This window comes from Crocuta crocuta, unplaced genomic scaffold (genome assembly GCF_008692635.1).
Source record: "Crocuta crocuta isolate KB4526 unplaced genomic scaffold, BGI_CrCroc_1.0 scaffold16, whole genome shotgun sequence".
Lineage (NCBI taxonomy): Eukaryota > Metazoa > Chordata > Mammalia > Carnivora > Hyaenidae > Crocuta > Crocuta crocuta.
Window position 1 is genome coordinate 13,387,199 of NW_027531893.1, and position 17,733 is coordinate 13,404,931.

The 17,733-nt window shown below is 51.3% G+C and overlaps 1 protein-coding gene across 1 annotated transcript in view; it reads left to right on the forward strand.

Moving 5' to 3' along the window:
* XYLT1 (xylosyltransferase 1) overlaps positions 1–17,733 on the forward strand; it is a 308,202-nt gene that overhangs the window by 165,246 nt on the left and 125,223 nt on the right. Inside the window, exon 4 of the mRNA XM_077773196.1 lies at positions 3,156–3,663. Within this exon, the coding sequence (XP_077629322.1) occupies positions 3,156–3,663 (508 nt within the window). The remainder of the gene's footprint in view (positions 1–3,155; positions 3,664–17,733) is intronic.

Genomic DNA, 17,733 nt, shown 5'->3' on the forward strand with positions numbered 1-17,733 from the left:
TTGCAGACACCAGTAGTCCTCGAACTGATTTTCTGTCAGAGGTAAAAGCAAACAAACAAAAAAAAGGCACTCCAAAATTGGCTCCTGTATCTGAGGATGGCTAAGAGGAAGAAAGCAGCCCAGGTTGGCTCCTGTGTCAGGATGGGTTACTCTGCTGCAGTAACAAAGATCCCCCACACGTCAGTGAGGGGAAGCGTAAGAGTCATGAGAGTTGGTCCCTGCTGCACACTCGCCTCACTCAGGGATGCAGGACCTTCACCACCAGGGGCGTGGTGGGATGCTGTGGAGGGAAGGGGGATGTAGCAAATTGTGCCCTGGTTCCCATTGCTTGTCTTGGCCACAGCGAGTTGCTTGGCTGAGCCTGATTTCCAGGGTTTGGGAAGTAGGGCCCCACCATGTGCTGAGAAGAAAGAGAACTGAAGTATTTGTCAAGAGCCTTATTGAAAAACCAAGCACCCAACATCCATTTCCATTTCAGCCTGGGCTAAGATGGACAAAGAGGGAAATAGCCCATCCTCTCCCCACTCTACCCCATAGAGAAGGGAACTAAGTGCTCCCCGGTTTACCCCCAGCCTAATAGAAGCACAGGATGCTCTAGCAGGTTGTAGAATCACACCTGTGTAAGTTCACATGCCCCCACCCCCACCCCCCGATGAGTTTGAGCAAGTCACCGAGCATCCTCAAGCTTTCCCCCATCATTTGTAGATGGGAGAAGAGCAGTACCTGCCTCGGAAGTTATTTTTGAAGGTTGCATGACACACCCTGTGTCAGCACGTGGTTTGTGCTCAGGAATGTTAGAGCGACAGGCCTTGGCTTCTCTCTCTGTAAAATGGCAAGGACGGTACCCCCTGATGGGTCCATCCAGGAAGTGATACCTGTGGGCCACTTAGCATATGGTGCCTGGCTTGTGACAAGGACTCAAGAATGTGTCTGAGAGGCTGCTCAGGATTCTTTAAGGGCCTCTGGACAGAAAGAAGGGAAAAGGCAAATATCAGGGGGGTCCGTTTAAGTTACAAGAACAGAGGCATGGCATCCCACCCAGGGTGATTTCTTGGAAGTGCGGGGAGGTAAGAAAGACAGGAAGCAGGGGTCAGAACTGGCACTTTCTCCTGCACGGACCCAGATAGAAGGCCAGCCTGTGTGTCACCAGCAGCCGTGCTGGGACCCAGGAGACTCCACTCCCCCTTGGTAGCTGCTTCCTCCCTCCTACCCCACTAGCTCCTGGCCCTGCTGCCTTGAGCTCCTGAAGCCTTGTGGCCCTACTTACTGTCCCTCTTTCTGTGTGACTCCTTGCCCCATGATGGGCCCCTGGCCAGACTTGAGAAGACTCTTTGGAGGTGACACACCTCTTCCCGATCCATGTAGCTGGGCTGGAGGGCTGGGAAGGGATCCTGTGGTCCGAAGCCAGGCTCCAGTGCCGGAGGAGCCGGAGTGCGCAGGGTCCAGGGTCTGTAGCTTCCTGGAAGTGGGTGGGGAATTGGTAACACAGGCCATGGAGTCTGCAGCCCACTCCCAGCTTCACCACGGACCAGCCGGGTTACCTTGGGCAAGCTCAGGAACGGTCAGTTCCCTCACCTGCACAATGAGAGTAACAGTAACCTCCTGGAGAAATCGGTGCTTGATCCCGGGGAGATGGGGCAAAGGCGGCAAGGAGGCAGCCATGCATGACTTTTTCTCCAGACCATTCTGGGCCACGTGGGGACGCTGGGCGCAGGGAGAGGGGAGAGGAACCTCCGAGCTCTACTCCTGGAGAGCCAGTGTCTGCACACTTTTCTTAAAGGGCCAGGTAGAAATATTTAGGCGGGCCAGAAGGAAGGTGTGGAAGCATCACTTCTGATGTTGGAGCAGGAAAGCAGTCATAGACAATATGTAAGCCAACAGGGGTGGCCGTTTTTCAATAAAACTTTATTTACAGAGGCGGACGGCACCCAGGATTTGGCCCAGGGGGCCACAGTTGGCGGACCTGATGGAGTAGAAGCGGTGGGGAGCACCAGCCACGGTGGCAGCCACTCACCAGCCCCCCGCCTTTTCTTTCTACCGTCCTCTTCCCTGGGAACTGTTAACAGGCACATTTAGGAAAAGCGAAGGGGAGGTCTTCCCTCAGAATTGCTCCTGATGGCCATTGTGTTTCTATAGCAACGGGGGTAGATTTACGGAGCCAATTAGCATTCTCTGCGGCTTTAGAGGTCCCCTCTGGGGCTAGCTTTGGAACAGTGGATACTCTTTCAGGTTATGGCCTTGGTAATGGGCTCTAAGCAGAGGCAATGTGTTTTGGAAATGATGCAGGGTATTAGTTGAATGGTACATTTGCTCTGAGCTGAAAATGTCCAGAGCCCGCCCCCATGCTTGGAGAGGCTGAGTTGGGGTCTTTCCAGGAAAGCCCCCATAGCATGTGTCGTCTGCAGAATGACTCTTGGCCTTTCTCTTCAAGTGCCCGGGTGACTTGATCAGTTCTGCTCCAGATGCAAACATCAGGAGTCAAAGCCCAAACACAAGAGTGTTACAAGTTTGCATGCCCGCCCCCTCCCCCCTGGGATTCGTTGTAAAGATCATAATGAAATAGGTGCATTCCCCTCCACAACAGCCAGGGTGTCTCTCCTCAGAGTTAACTCTGGCTTCATCTCATCTCTTGTGCGGGCATAGACCTATGAGCCTGTCCAAAGACAGTGGATTGTATATAATATCCTACCTATATTTTCTCACCTTATAACTTTATTATGACATTTCCAGCCCTTAACTAAACCATCACAGTGCCCTCTGCTAGAGTTGAATAGGAAGCTAGAACAAAATGTCCATGATCTAGTAGCAGAAACGATTAAGAAAACTTACTTGAAAGGGAGGTGTGGTTAGTTACAAAGCATTGAGGACCAAAAAAAAAAAACAAAACCCAAAAAACAAAGCATTGAGGACTATGGTCGTAGCACGTTAAAGTTTTCAAAGCCTTGGTCCCTAGTTGGAACATCCTCCTATTTCCAGATGGGGAAACTGAGGTCCAGAGAGAAAAGTCTACCTTGGAGTTAAGCCCGTGGCAAAGGTATGGTGCAAAACCGGGGCCCAGACCTCCAGACCTACGCGCCCCACCCTCCAGGGGCCAACCTACTTGGCATGACCGCTCGCTGACGATTCTCTTCTTTGTTTCCTCCCGTCTCCTCCAGGATGGCTACTTTTCTCACCGGCCAAAAGAGAAGGTGCGAACAGACAGCAACAATGAGAACTCGGTCCCCAAAGACTTTGAGAATGTGGACAACAGCAACTTTGCACCCAGGACTCAAAAGCAAAAGCACCAGCCTGAGCTGGCAAAGAAGGCCCCGAGCAGACAGAAGGAGCTCTTGAAAAGGAAGCTGGAGGAGGAGAAGGGGAAGGGGCATCCATTCGCGGGCAAGGGCACCAGTGAGGTGCTGCCCCCTGGGGAGAAGGCCACGGCCAACGGCAGCCGCGGGAAGGATGTCCCGAAACAGCCCCACGGCCGCAAAAGTGGGGGCAGCTCCCCTGAGATCAAGTATGACCAGCCCCCCAAGTGTGATATCTCGGGCAAGGAGGCCATCTCCGCCCTGTCCCGCGCCAAGTCCAAGCACTGCCGCCAGGAGATCGGCGAGACCTACTGCCGCCACAAGCTGGGGCTGCTGATGCCCAAGAAGGTGACTCGGTTCTGTCCCCTGGAAGGTAAGCTCAAGCCCCGGTCCCGATTACCCTCCCGCACAGTCCCATTCTGCTCCCGTTCTCAGGCCTTCTGAGAAGGCCCACCCTGCTTTTCTTAAAATTTTTTAATATTTATATATTTTTGAGAGAGAGAGAGACAGCATGCAATTGAGGGAGGGGCAGAGAGAGGGAGACACAGAATCTGAAGCAGGCTCCACGCTCGGAGCTGCCAGCAGAGCCCGACGCGGGGCTCGAACCCAAGAACCGTAAGATCATGACCTGAGCCGAAGCCGGACGCTTAGCTGACTGAGCCCCCCAGGCGCCCCGGGACTGCCCTATTTTTCAAACCCCCAATCAACACTCAAGATTTTTTCCTTTTTCTGGGACTGTCTGAAATCTGAAGGGTTGTGTAAGAAAAGCTTTGCAAAAATCAAGTTACCTTTGGTTCTAGCTTTAACCGGTTGTCATTATGGCAACGGATGAAATACACAAAATCAGGGCTGGCGTGGAATCCGCAGTGATCACATTGATAGGGTGCGTCTTCTCTCTCAGCAGACTATTGGGATTAAAATTGACAGGAATATTATTGTAATTGAATGTGATTTGAAAGGTTTCTAATTGGTTACATTGACTTTGGAGGCTCTGCAAAAACAACCTTCTCATTTTCCTCCAGCTAAAATTCCTTCCTTCCTCCCTCCATCCCCCCGTCTGTCACTCCCAACTTCCTGCCCTGTTCTGGGGATTCTTCGATGTGCGAATGGCCGGCGACAAATTGGAGGTTTTGGAGGGAGTGGCCGGGGCTCTAAACACAGGTGGTCATAAACACAGCGGGAGGGAGGCTAGGGAGCTGTGAGGTCTTTCTCATTGAATCTCTCCACCTGACATGCCCTTGACCTGGTCTCATGCACTTGTGGGTGTGTCTCACTTCCTCCAGCGCCTGCACAGGGCAGGCAGTTCCTGAGTGCTCGCCACGCTCCAGACACTGCGCGAGGCGCTTTGCATTCTGTCAGCTCACGCACGGCAGCCCGTCTCACCCACCGCCCCTCCGTCATTAGCACTGTCGTCAGGAGCCTAGGGATTTTTTTGTTTTTGTTTTTTTTAGATTTTTCGGAATTTGGGTCAGATAGAGAGTGGCCATGTGTGTAAGAGCCGTGAAGGGATACACCGCCACCCCCTCACCTGTTGGCTCCCCTTTGCACAGTACACAGACCACTTTGGCTTCCTCTTCCGTGTTTCATCTGTACTCTTTGCATTTTCAGTTGTGAATGGGTACCTGGACTCTACTCTCTGTTAAATGGAAAGATTTGAAAAGAACAGGGTCATTTCTCCCTGGCATTTCAGCCCTAGTCTGAGCTGTACATGTGGTCTGCATTTATATTCTTGACGGGACTTGGCTGATAGGGCCGTAGGAACGAATGAGTGGAAGAAGAAGTTTCCAGAATCTTCTGTTAACCAGCACATGACTTGGCAGAGGAGTGTCGGAGGCCCGAGTTGAATGCCCTTGCATGAAAATAACATTGGATGCTCTCCCTACCAGGGCCCAGCACACTGTTTCTGCCATGGGCCGGGGAGGAAAGAGTTGAGGCTTTGCCAGCCATTCGATCTCTGTCCCACCTACCCGACTCTGCAATTGTGGTGCCAAAGGAGCCGTGGGCAAGGCACACGTGGCACACTTACTTGTGACCCAGTAACACTCAGGGCGCAGAAGCAGCAGCGGGCAGGGTGCAGCCTGTAGGCCATAGTCTGCCTGCCCCTGATGGTTACTAATCCCGCGTAGTGGTATATACCACTCACTCCGTGCCTGATGCCATTGAATCCTCACAACAGCCCTGGGCAGCAGGTCCTCAATCAACCCACTGTATGGATGAGGACAGTGCGACTGAAAGAGGCTGAGGACTTGGTGAGAGGTGCGTGGCTAGCAGAGCTGGTGTTGGAGCTCAGGTTGCAGAGTCTTTCCCTCCTCAGGAAGCAGAAGGTCTCGCTTTAGCTCAAACTGTGAGACCTCAGGAATGTCCTGCAGCCCGAGGCTGTGTTCCTCTGTCCTCTGTGTCGTTGCAGGAGAAGGGAAGGCTGTGGTGGGGAGACCAGAGCTGGTGCTGCCCATGGAGGCTGGGGCTCCCACCCCTGCCTGGCCGGGCTGACAGCCACCAGCCTGGCTGTGCCACGGGAGTTTGCGGGGTTTCTCTGTGGACTCCGCTGCGGCAGCCGCCACGGCACAGCCTCCCGGGACCTCTGAGCTGGTTAATAAGATTGGCATTTAAGAGCCATTGCACACCCAGCCCGGCAACGCATTAATTTGCTGCGCCACAGCCTCCCCTTTTGCAATAAATTTACTGTGAATAGACTAATTGCAAAATAACCCTAATTGGGTAGTTATCAATGAACAACTTCCCGTGAACAAAACGGCTTACAATTAATAGCATTTAAGCCATAAACTATTCTTCTGCAGAAAGCTAAGATGTAATTACACCCCATACGGAGATTGTATTCCCTTTCTGGATACCATGATACCCGGGTTTCCCTCTGCTTAGGAGGGATTGGCGCTTCAGCCCTGAGGTCCTTTTATTTCCTGCTAAATGAGGAAATGGAGGCGGGAGGGGAGAGAAATGTACTATGTGTGTAAATACATACGCATATGCGCGCACACAGATGTATGCACAGGTTTGTCATTTTGCCCAATTCCGCATCACCCGGACTTCAGCCGATTTGGTGCCGGAAGTTGGCTATAATTAGAGAAACAGTTCTTCGTGGTGGGAAGTCTGAAAAACCCAGAGGAAAGGAAATGGAATTTGAATGTCGACTTGTGCAAATGGCTCCTGTTCCTCGCACCCCCTCTCGCCCACCCCGGCCCTTTCATTCTAGCACCACTCAAGGAAAAGGAAGGGTCTAGAAGCCCAGGAGCGGGTTCACGGTCTCTGAGGACGTTCCTGATCTTTGTGACTTGACCACCTCACTCCACCTCCTGGAGGAAGCAACTGGAATGGCAACGCATTTTCCCACAGAAAGGAGGGATCTGTACCCTGCCCACTAACAGCCACCAAGAAAGAGGGAGATGCATTGAGGGTACAGTGTGCTCTACCCCATCAGCTCCCCCCCAAAAAAGGGTTTTTTTCCAGCCACTGGATTTTGAATCCCAGTTGTGCCTTTACTAGGTGTATGAGACCCTAATCTCTCGGTGCCTCAACTTCCTCATCTGTAAGATGGACATAAAGATTCCTACCCTATCCTCATAAGGATCGCCGGCTGCAGCAGGAGTATTCGTATAAAGTGCTGGGCGCAGAGGGGAGGTAGAATGAAGTGTGTGTTTGGCTGTTGGCAGTGTATAAATGAAGGGACATAGAGAAGAGGAGCCAATAGAAGTCCTCCTTGATGGTGTCTTCCCATTGCACCATACGTTGTCTGGTTACCACCTCTCCCCTCACCTCCTCAGGGAAGTCTTCCTGGACCACATCTCCCCCAGAAGCTGGCCACAGGAGACACATTGACCCTGGGGAAGGGCAGAGGGATGTTTTTCAAATAAATGGCTTCTTTGATAAAGACTCTTTAGCCTGTAACTGGCATTCTGATGCCAGGTGCTAGTGATGCAGGTTTTAATGCCTCATTACAGTTGGGATAATTAAATACCAGGCAGCTCCCTCCAAAGGCCTCGTAGGCCACTAGCCTCTCCATCTTGAGTTGAAATGCCCCAAAAAAGGATGCCCTCCCCACCCTGGTTACCCAGATCCGCCCTGCATTTTGCCCTCCACTATGCTAGGTAAAGCCAGTGGAGTGATGCTTCATATGGCCTTTGCTCTTGCAGCATGCACGTTCGGGTGGAGAATAAGCAGGGGAAGATGGGAGAAGTTTCCAGAGGAAGCTGGGAGCTGGAGCAGGCTGCCTGGGACCAGGAACTTGGGTCTGAGCCCCTGGGTGGCACGGTGGTTCCCTGATGGGTGACAGGCACAAAGGGCTAGTTCTTTGGAGTCAGGTGACCAGCTGTGGGGCTGTGAGCATTTGCACATGACCGGGGAAGCTGGCTGGAGGGTTAGGGCTAGAGATGGACAGAAAAGGGGTTTCCAAAAGGCAACCATTCAGGGACATGGCAACGGCCTTTACCCATCAGCCTGTGTAGGAGGCTAGAGGCTCTGGACACATGGGCATCTGGACGGCGGTAGCTGGCCACCTGCTTCAGAGCGGCAGATGGCACTGCCAGCTGCAGAAGGGCGGTCTGCTGTCCGTCTCTCTGCATCCTGGGGGTGGGGTTTGCTGTCCATCTCTCTGCATCCTGGGGGTGGTAGGATGACTACACAGCATGCATAGCTGGCTTCCAGAAAGCATGGCTGGCAGACTGGCATGGAGGCAAGATGGTGACGTGAATGTCAACTTGGGTGCCTTGGGGTCCGGGCCTCAGTTTCCCCACCCGTCAGCCAGAGACCCTGATCCCTCCCAGGTTTTTTGCGGTATCCGTCCTGATGAACTGAGAGAGCAGCTGTGGAAAGTGTGAAGGCACCATACCGCAGTAGGGTGGGGTGGTGAAGCCACACTGATCTTCCTGCAGTTTGGCTAAGTGGCTGGGGTGGACTTGCTTTCCAGAAGGCTGGATGAGGAAGGCACAAAGCCCAGCAGAGAGGAGGTATTTCCATGGTGGTTCCCTGGGATGGGACAAAACTGGCCCCAGAGGTGTTTCTTGGGCTTCTTGGGGAGAGGAAAGACACCCTGGGGAGTCCAGGAAAAGTCAGCAGACCTCACTTACAGGCACCCAGTAGGCAGGGTGGAGGGCCAGTGCTCTGCGAGTGTTGTTTAGAGAGGGCCGGCTTGTAAATACGAGGCCCTGCAGCCATCTGGTCTCTGTCACAACCACTCGATTCTACATGAAAGAGTAAATATATCCATAAGTGACCAGCATGGCTGCATTCCAATAAAATTTCACTGATGGTCACCAATGTGGGAATTTCACATAATTTTCATGTGTCATAAAATATTACTCTTTGATTTTCTTTGAACCATTTAAAAAATGTAAAAAAGCTCTTCTTAGCTTGAAGGCCATACTGAATTAGGCAGCCGTGGGCCGCAGTCGGCCGGCCTTTGTTCCAGGACCACGTGGCGGCGAGCACGTGCAGAGAATGCTTGTCCCTGCGGGGTTTCTACCGGGGCAGCTCGGGCCACCGAGTCCCCTGACCTAAGGTGGACAGTGGTTCTGAGAGGTGTGCGGGGCAATGGCTCCGCCTTCATGAAGCTTCTGGCGTAGGGTCTAGGGCCCGCCCTCCGGTGTGAGAAGAGCCGTGAAGACAAGGCAGAGAGGCTGGGAGAGGGGACACGTTAGTCAGTTGACCCCAGAGGCCTCTCTGAGCAGCAGGTGAGGGCCCTGCCCCCGGGGAGAGGGACGGTCCTGGCAAACGGCCTGGCACCTTGCAGAGGCAGCCGAGTCAGGTGGCTAGAGGAGGGGACATGGCGAGGGTGGAGGAGGGTGGCCCGGGGGTAGAGCAGGCCACGACACGGTGTTCTCACTCGTCCTTGGTAGCGACAGGGGAGCCCCCAGAGGAACTGAGCAGTTCTAATGTGATCGATCTTTTTTTTTTTTTTAAACTGTATGCTACTTAAATTTTTTTAATATTTATTTATTTTTGAGAGAGAGAGCATGCGCAGGGGAGGGACAGAGAGAGAGGGAGACACAGAATCCGAAGCAGGCTCCAGGTGCTGAGCTGTCAGCACAGAGCCCGATGCGGGGCTCAAACTCCCGAACTTTGAGATCATGACCTGACCTGAAATCGGACACTTAACTGATTGAGCCACCCAGGCGCCGCAACTTTATGCTACTTTAAAGGACTTTCTACCTTATTTTATTGTGATAAAAACACTTAACATGAGATACACCCTCTTCGCAAATTAAGTGTGTAGTGTCGCTATATACAGGCACCACCTTGTATGAAAAGATCTTTAGAATTTACTACTCTTACTCACCTGAAACTTTACACCGCTGAAGCCCCTCCCCGCCCTCCCACCACTGGTGACCACCCTTCTGCTCTGTTTCTGTGGGTTTGACTGTTTTAGCCTCACGTAAGTGCCGTCTTTCCGAGTCTGTCTTCTGTGCCTGGCTTAGTTCACTCAGCATAGTGGTTTCCGGTGGTTCTTGCTCTTGGACATGGCAGGATTCTTCCTTCCCCTGAAAGGCTGAGCAGTTTTCCACTGTATCTGCCACAGTTTTTGAGCCCTTCCTCCGTCAGTGGACATTCGTTGATTTCCACCTCCTGGCTGGTGTGAATAATGATGCAGTGAACACGGGCACGCTCACATCTCTTTGAGATCCTGATTTCAGGTCTTTGGAGAAACGCCCAGTAACATGTCCGCTCACACACATTCGGGGGCCGTTACCAAAAATACAACAAAAGACAGTAAGTGTTGGTGAGGATGTGGACAAACTGGAACCTTTGTGGACTGTTGGTGGGAATGCAAAAGGGTACAGGCACTCTGGGAAACCGTATGGAAGTTTTCAAAAAAAAATTTAAAAGATGGTTAAGCATCCAACTCTTGATTTTTGGCTCAGGTCATGATCTTGCAGTTTGTGAGTTTGAGCCCCTCGTCGGGCTCTGTGCTGACAGGGCAGAACCTGCTTGGGACTCTCTCTCTCTGCCCCTCCCCCAGTCTCACTCTCTGTCTCTCTCAAAGTAAATAAACTTAAAAAAAAAAAAATAGAACTACCATATGATTCAATAATCTCACTTCTTTTTTTTTTTAATTTAAATTCATGTTAGTTAACGTACAGTGTAGTTTTCATTTCAGGAGTAGATTTTAGTGATTCATCATCTACATATAATGCCCAGTGCTCATTCCAAGTGTCCTTCTTAATGCCCATCCCCACCCACCTCCCCTCTACCAGCCTGCAATTTGTTCTCTGTATTTAAGAGTCTCTTATGATTTTCCTCCATTTTTATCTTATTTTTAAGAAAAAAAATAAGATAAAATCCCCTTTCCCCATGTTTATCTGTGTTGTTTCTTAAATTCCACATATGCGTGAAGTCATGATATTTGTCTTTCTCTGACTTATTTCAATTACTATAAGACCCTCTGGTTCCATCCACGTTGTTGGAAATGCCAATGCTTTTTGATAGCCGAGCAATACTCCGTTGTGTGTGTGTGTACACACACACACACACACACACACACACATACACCACATCTTCCTTATCCGTTCATCCATCAATGGTCATTTGGGCTCTTTCCATAATTTGGCTATTGTTGATGCTTCTCTAAACATTGGGGTGCGTGTGCCCCTTTGAATCATCATTTTTGTAACCTTTGGATAAATACCTAGTAGTGTAATTGCTGGGTCATAGGGCAGTTCTATTTTTAACTGTTTGAGGAGCCTCCATACTGTTTTCCAGAGTGGCTGCACCAGTTTGCAAGTAATCTCCCTTCTGATCAGATTCTGTTTTAAGGAAGGAGTCAAAACAGGGCAGTTGTGGAAGGGTTCTCACAGGGGTCCCAGTAAAGGGTTTGGTAGCAGTCAGGAGCTATTGGGATTGGCCAGTGGCCCAGCTGGGGGTGACTGTCACTTGGTGCTCTGGCCTCAGAACACAATGACCACTCAGGCCTGATCTTTCAGCAAACATTTATTGAGCTCCTACTGTGTGCCAGGCAGCTGTGGCCCACAGTCCCGCAAGAGCCCCCTCCCCCATTGAGAGGCAAGTCCCAACAGGCCAGTCCCACACTGCCTTAATCCTTCTCAAGCACTGCGATGTTTATCGCCGCCCCCCCTCCCCCAGTCTCGGAATTCTATAGAAAGCCAGCTGCCACCCACAAGCATTTTAGAAAGCTAAATATGTAGTTAGAGGAAATATCATAAATGCCCCCTTCACCTCCCACCCACCTCCTTCTCCACCTCCTCATCTTCCCCCAGGAACATTCTGCCAGCCGTACAGCTTTGCCGTGCACTTCAGAACTTGTCATTAGGGTGTGTTTGTCCCCTCGCTGACGTGCTGAAAGCCCAGCTGAAAGGTTTAGGGACAGAGAGGAGATGCAAACAGCAGCCCCGGAAAGAGCATGTTTGAGACCAGAGGCTCGTGGTTCAGTGGATAGTTCTTTTCCCCTTCTCACATGCTCACAACGGCGCCTACGGACAAGGGGCTGGGGTGCGTGCTTATAACCCACACTTGTGGACCACTGCCCGGAGCAGTGCGGCCCAGAGCCTGGCGAATCGGCTTCCCTTTCATTGGAGGCTAGAGGGAGGCCGGGGAATGAGGTGACTGTCCTGAGTTTCAGGGCGGCAGGGGGGAGCCTGAGTGTCGGCCCAGTCCTGGGTGCAGATGATAGATGCCGACTCCCACCCGTTGACACTGCCCTCCCTCCTGCACACAGCACGTGGAGGCGCTGGGGGCCAGCCTCTGTTGCCAGGAATGTTGCAGGCCACGAGGGATTGCTGCTAATTCAAGTTCCACACTCAGCCTGTTCCCCTTTGGTACGTTGAGGCAGAATCACGGAGCCTCCTAGCGCCTGATTCGGGGCTAGACACACGGGAATTACCTGTTGCTCGATGAGCGAATGAACCCCTGATGATCGATCCTCCTGCTTTCTTGCACCCCCTGGGAGTTTAGGGGAACCCCAGAGATGCCCTTGGAGGCTCATCCTGGTCATAAACCTCATTCTTCCCCTTAGCATTCGTCAGTACATTTCTTTTGCACTACTCATTCAACAAATTCGTTTTGAGAAGCTCCCCTGCACCCAGCATGGTATTGAGTCCTGGGTTCCAGTAAACGAGAGAGGAGATCTCGCCTTACAGACCTCACAGTTGTGGGGTGGACGGGGGCATGCAGACGACAGACAGTCTCAGGGTAGTGGCAAACTGACATATGGGTAGAGAAAGGGGAAAGAGGCAGGAAGACCCCCAGAAAGCAATGGATGAAAGGTGGTCAGATGTGGGTTTGGTCTCCTTATGTGAAGAATATAAGATTTGGAGCAAACCCCAAATGGAACAGTTTCGAGTTTTGGGATATACTGAGTCATCCAGCAGTTATTCATCAAGCATCTACTGTCTGCTAGGCACTAGATTTGGGGGCTTCATTTAAAGGGAAACAAAAATAGAATCCCTGTCCTTATAGAGCTTGTCGCCTGTGAAAGGTGGGAGGGCACATACACGAATCAGGTGATCACAAACAGATACAGGATCGCAGCAGATCCATCATTTCTGCGGAGTCGTGGTGGCACGTTAGCTGGGCTGAGAGATGAAAGGTGGGAGTTGTTCACTAAGGGAAAGGCAGGAGGGGGAGCATTCAGGGCCTAGGGTGCCTTCTATGCAAAGGCCCTGAGGCAGGAGGAGGCGTAGGGAAGTTGAGGAGCTAACAGTGCTGTCCCCAGGGAGCTCTGAGTTTGAGCAGGAGGGTCAGCCTATCGTCTTCCCAGCCGGATTTTTTAAAAATTTTTTAAAGGTTTATTTATTTTTGAGACAGAGACAGAGCACGAGTGGGGGAGGGGCATAGAGAGAGGAGACACAGAATCTGAAGCAGACTCCAGGCTCTGAGCTGTCAGCACAGAGCCCAACGCGGGGCTCGAACCCACGAACGGTGAGATTATGACCTGACCCGAAGTTGGATGCTTTACCGACCAAGCCACCCAGGCGCCCCTTGATTCCCAAAATGTCGGGTTGGATGATTCCTATCTTCACCTTGGGTGAGGAAGAACGAAACAGAAGCGTGTCTCTCAGGAGCGAACTGAAATCACAAAACACCCAGGGGGAGGTCAGCCCCAAAGGCAGGCAAGGGTCTGGAAGGCGAGGACCGCAGACTTCTCCAAGAACTCTGTTCCTTCTGCCTTTGGGGACTGACCCACATTCTTAGCCCTGGATTCGGGCTGCCCGCTCCTGGGGGACCTCACCTCCTGGGGGACTGTTGTTTCTCGGGATGTCCCAGCCATGGAGGGCGCCCCCCCTGCGGTAGCATACCAGCAGTGGTACGGATTCATGCGGGCCCTGGGCTGTTTCACTGTCACCAGCTAGGGCAGAGGTAGGGAAAGGGTCTGATCCAGACTGGACTTTAAAGATTTGAAAGGCGCCGCCCCCATCCCCGTGTCAGCGGTAAACGCCTCTGACCGGGCACCTGTCTTCTGTAAGCCCCCCTCCTTACCTGCGCACTGGGTTGTTAGACAGCCCTCCGCCTCCTTGGATTGCTGAATGAGATACTGTCTTTCCAGCTAGTTATTCCCTCGACCCAGCCAGCGGATGCTTACCAAGCACCTCTTGGAAATCAGCAGTGGCTGGTGAGAGTTCTGGAAGCCTCCAGGGTGGGCAGGGTGGACCTGCTTCCACAGCAAGCAAAGTTTATGATGCTTTTCTCAACTTCTGTGAGTATCTTGCCCAGAAACTGCCGCAGGCTGAAAATAGCAGTTCAGAGGACAGTGTTCCGGCCATCTGAGCCGTTTGTTCCTTGGGTCAGCCCGCTGGGGCCCAGAAAGCAATGACTGAGTGCAGGGAGAGAGGGCCCTTGCCTGTGGTTGAAAAGTTGTGTCCAAGCTAGTCCCTCCCTCTTACACAGACCAACACAATCCACTTGCTTTTTCTCTTCTCTCAAGGTTTTTGGCAGGTAAGGGTTTCCTTCAAAAATCACTGTGGTGCCCTCCTCATACTCCAGCTCCCCAAGTTTCCATGAGGTGCCCCGACCGTGTGCCCCCAGTCACGTGACCTGCTCCTCACTGGTGCACGGGTGCTATTCCACAAGAATCCTCTGTGGTCCTCACTGAGCCCCAAAGCCAAGCCTCCTCTGTGTGCGTGCGCCGCCAGGTCGCCACCCCCCTGCACAGCCTGGGATGTGTCTCAGGCCCTTGCCAAGCACCACCGGGGCGCCTGGGCAGCTCAGTCAGTTAAGCATCCAGCCCTTGATTTCGCTCAGGCCACGATCTCACAGTTCCTGAGTTTGAGCCCCACATCGGGCTCTGTGCTGGCAGTGTGGATCCCGCTTGGGATTCTCTCTCTCTCTCTCTCTCTCTCTCTCTCTCTCTCTCTCTCTCTCTGCCCCTATCCCACCCACACTCTCTCTCTCAAAATAAATAAACTTAAAAAAAAAAAAAAAAACTTGCTAAGTGCCAGGTGCACAGTAAAGCACTTTCTATGCATGGTCTCGTAGAGCCTTCTCCGCAGCCCTGGAGAAGAGTGTGCTCCTTCTCCCCATTTTATACATGGGGGGACTGAGACTTGGTGAGATCAGCTGGCCTGCCCAGTGTGACACTGGGAAGTGGCAAACCCTGGGTTCAAACTGAATTCTGCCTGGCTTCAAAACCCATGTTTTAGTCTCTCTGCTATGTGGCGCCTTTAGTACATGTGCATTCGGAATATGTTGAATGACTAATCCAGTTCCTCCAGAGATAGAGGCAGAGGCAGAGGAAATGTTAACACCTCTCTCTGGCTGTTCATTACTTTCCTTCCCTGCGACCAAAAAGAACAGGGCACTGGGATCTCTGTACAAGAATCTGTTCTTAAATAATGATGCCTAACCTTTACCTAGGGATTGCTAAATGCCAGGGACTATCCTAGCATTTTAGCCATATTGAATCATTTGTTCTTATAACAGCTTTGTAGTCTGGGAAATTGACACATAGAGAGAAACCTGTTTAAAATCACACATTTCGTCAGTGGCGGAGCCAGCCTCTGAGCTCAGAGACGTTAGCTCCCATGGCAAAGGCGTAACCACTGTGTTTTGCTGCCTGTCCCAGCACCTGCCCTTGGAAGGAAGCCTCATGCAGCTTCACTTCCTCCCCGAGCTGCACCTGTCTGTTGTGAAGAGGTCCCAAAGTCAGGCTGGTTCTGGTGACGGCCGATTCCATCCCGGACCCTCAGGACTTGCCCACAAAGCCTTCCAGGGTGAAAAATAGGCAGCCGACGTCGCTTGCTATTTCTCCGCCAGTTGCTAGTCGCCGTGGTATATTTGTGTTAGCGTAAAAATGACAAAGCAATAATTTTTCATTGTATCCTTCAGTCACCCATGAGAGATTGGATTTAGGTCACAATTTATTACCCCGTGGAATTGAATCCAATTTTTAACACCATGTCAGCCATTCTGGTATTAGAGCCTTTTAATGGCTGTGAAATTTATACAATGATAAAGTAATTTAAAACATATGTAGGAAGAGCATCAGGCAAATTGATGTGTATAGAACCCTGTGGTAAAAATTGAATAGGAGATAAACACGGAAAATGGTGATTGATTAGGGAACGGTGCTCGCTTTGATAAACTCTTAATGGTGAAATTAGTAAACTAATTTATTCCTTGAAATTTTGAGGAGGGTTTATGTTTCCCTAAATCAGAAACAAGGATAAGCCACAAAACGCAAATTAATAGCTCACCTCTGAGCGTGGTGTGAGTAGAGCGAGAAGCCTGTCTTAGTAGCTGGGAGGCTGCCAGGAGGCTGTCCCTGGGGCCTCCAGCAGCCGGAGAGAGAGATGGTCAGAAGGCACGGCAGTGAGATGGAAAGCAGGACTTTTTTTTATTTTTTAATTTTTAAAGCTTGCTCAAATAATGCAGAAAGCGTGTTTGTTACAATTTCTTGAATTACTCAGCTGGGACAGTAAACGCTCTCGTTATTTCAAAAAACAGACCAAGGGGAAATTGAACTTGACCGGGCCCCTCTGAGAAGGAAGTGCAAGCACATTGTTGTTTTCATGGAGATCTTTAAATGCAGCAGATGCAAAAGTAGAGTTTGTGCTGTGCTGTGGAGAGGGTGTCAGTGATAAGAAACTGATGTGGATATCTGGAACTTGTAAAACGAGAGAACCTGGTTTGGGCTGGGAAAACTAAAAAATTATATGAAATGGATACGTAGTTCTGGAACTGGTTTTTTAATTTGGACAGGTGTCTAGGTCTGAGACCTGTAGCCCTGTCAGGAGATCGATGCCTATGTAATTCCTCCCATCCCCTCCCCCCTGCCCAGTATAATGTTTATTGTCCCGCTTTCTCTTATTGCCTGTATAATTCGTTGTAATGGCCGATCGCTTCTCTGGAGTATAGCCACGTCACAGTTTACCTAGACGTTCCCCTCACAGTGAACATGTATGTTGTTGCCACATTTTTGCTATACTGAATGGCTATTTTCTCCATTCTCCTCCAAGATGGCGCATAATTAGTACCATTCTAGATGCATTGGAGAAAAGCTAATTTGCTGCTTATGACGGCTGCCTCAAGGACATGAGAGCTTAATTTCAATTCTCTAGGGCACCCTGAGTTGAGACCGGCTGTTAGAATCATCCTGAGAAATGCAGTTGGTAGGTCAGAAGGCTTGTCTGCTTTAAATTTTGATAAGTACCGCCGCACCTATTTTGCAAAAATGCTGCACCAGCTACAGCAGTGTGTTCTATCCTGTATTAGTCACGAACAGAATGTTAGAAGCTTCCAGAACATCTTCATCCTCCTGTAGGGATCGGCTTCCTTCCCAGGAGTTCTTGTCGGGCTTCAGATTAGTAACAACTGTACTTCCTAAGTGTCTGAGACCCCAGCAAGTCATTTCCACGACCGTGGATACTGGCTCACGGAAAGGGGCCCCTTAAAACACGGACTCCCTGGCCCACCCCCAGAGATGCTGATCCGGGGTGGGGGTGGGGGACAGGAAGTTACCTTTCTAATAACAACTGCTTCTCCAGAACCGCACCTTGAGGAGCACTGACCTGGGGAATACCCCGTGCCTTTCAATTCCGCCCTTTCTCCAGGTCGTTGGTCCTGAATGGGGGTGACTGTGCCCTTTCCCAGGGGCCATGGGGCCATGTCTGCAGACCCGAGTTGTCATAAATGGCCAGGGATGCCGCTGGCATCTAGTGGGTACAGATCAGGGATACTGCATGCTGCACGCAAACTTTCCAGTCCAAAACGTCTAGAGGAGTCCTGGCTGAGAGCCCCTGCTCTCCTGTGAGCCAGGCACCATGTCCAAGGCAGGCTCATGTGCCACCCTCTGTGTGCTCCTTTCTCCTCCGTGTGACCAGTTCCCGTTCAGCGTGGACGTGCGCATCTGCAGTCTCATTCCTGGACGTGGGACATGTCCACCCCACCCTTGTGTCTTTCTCAGCCTTGCTCATCCCTCTCCCGCTGAACGTCCCCCTTCCCAGTGGTCATTAAATCCCACTTACTGATGGCCGACTGCTGC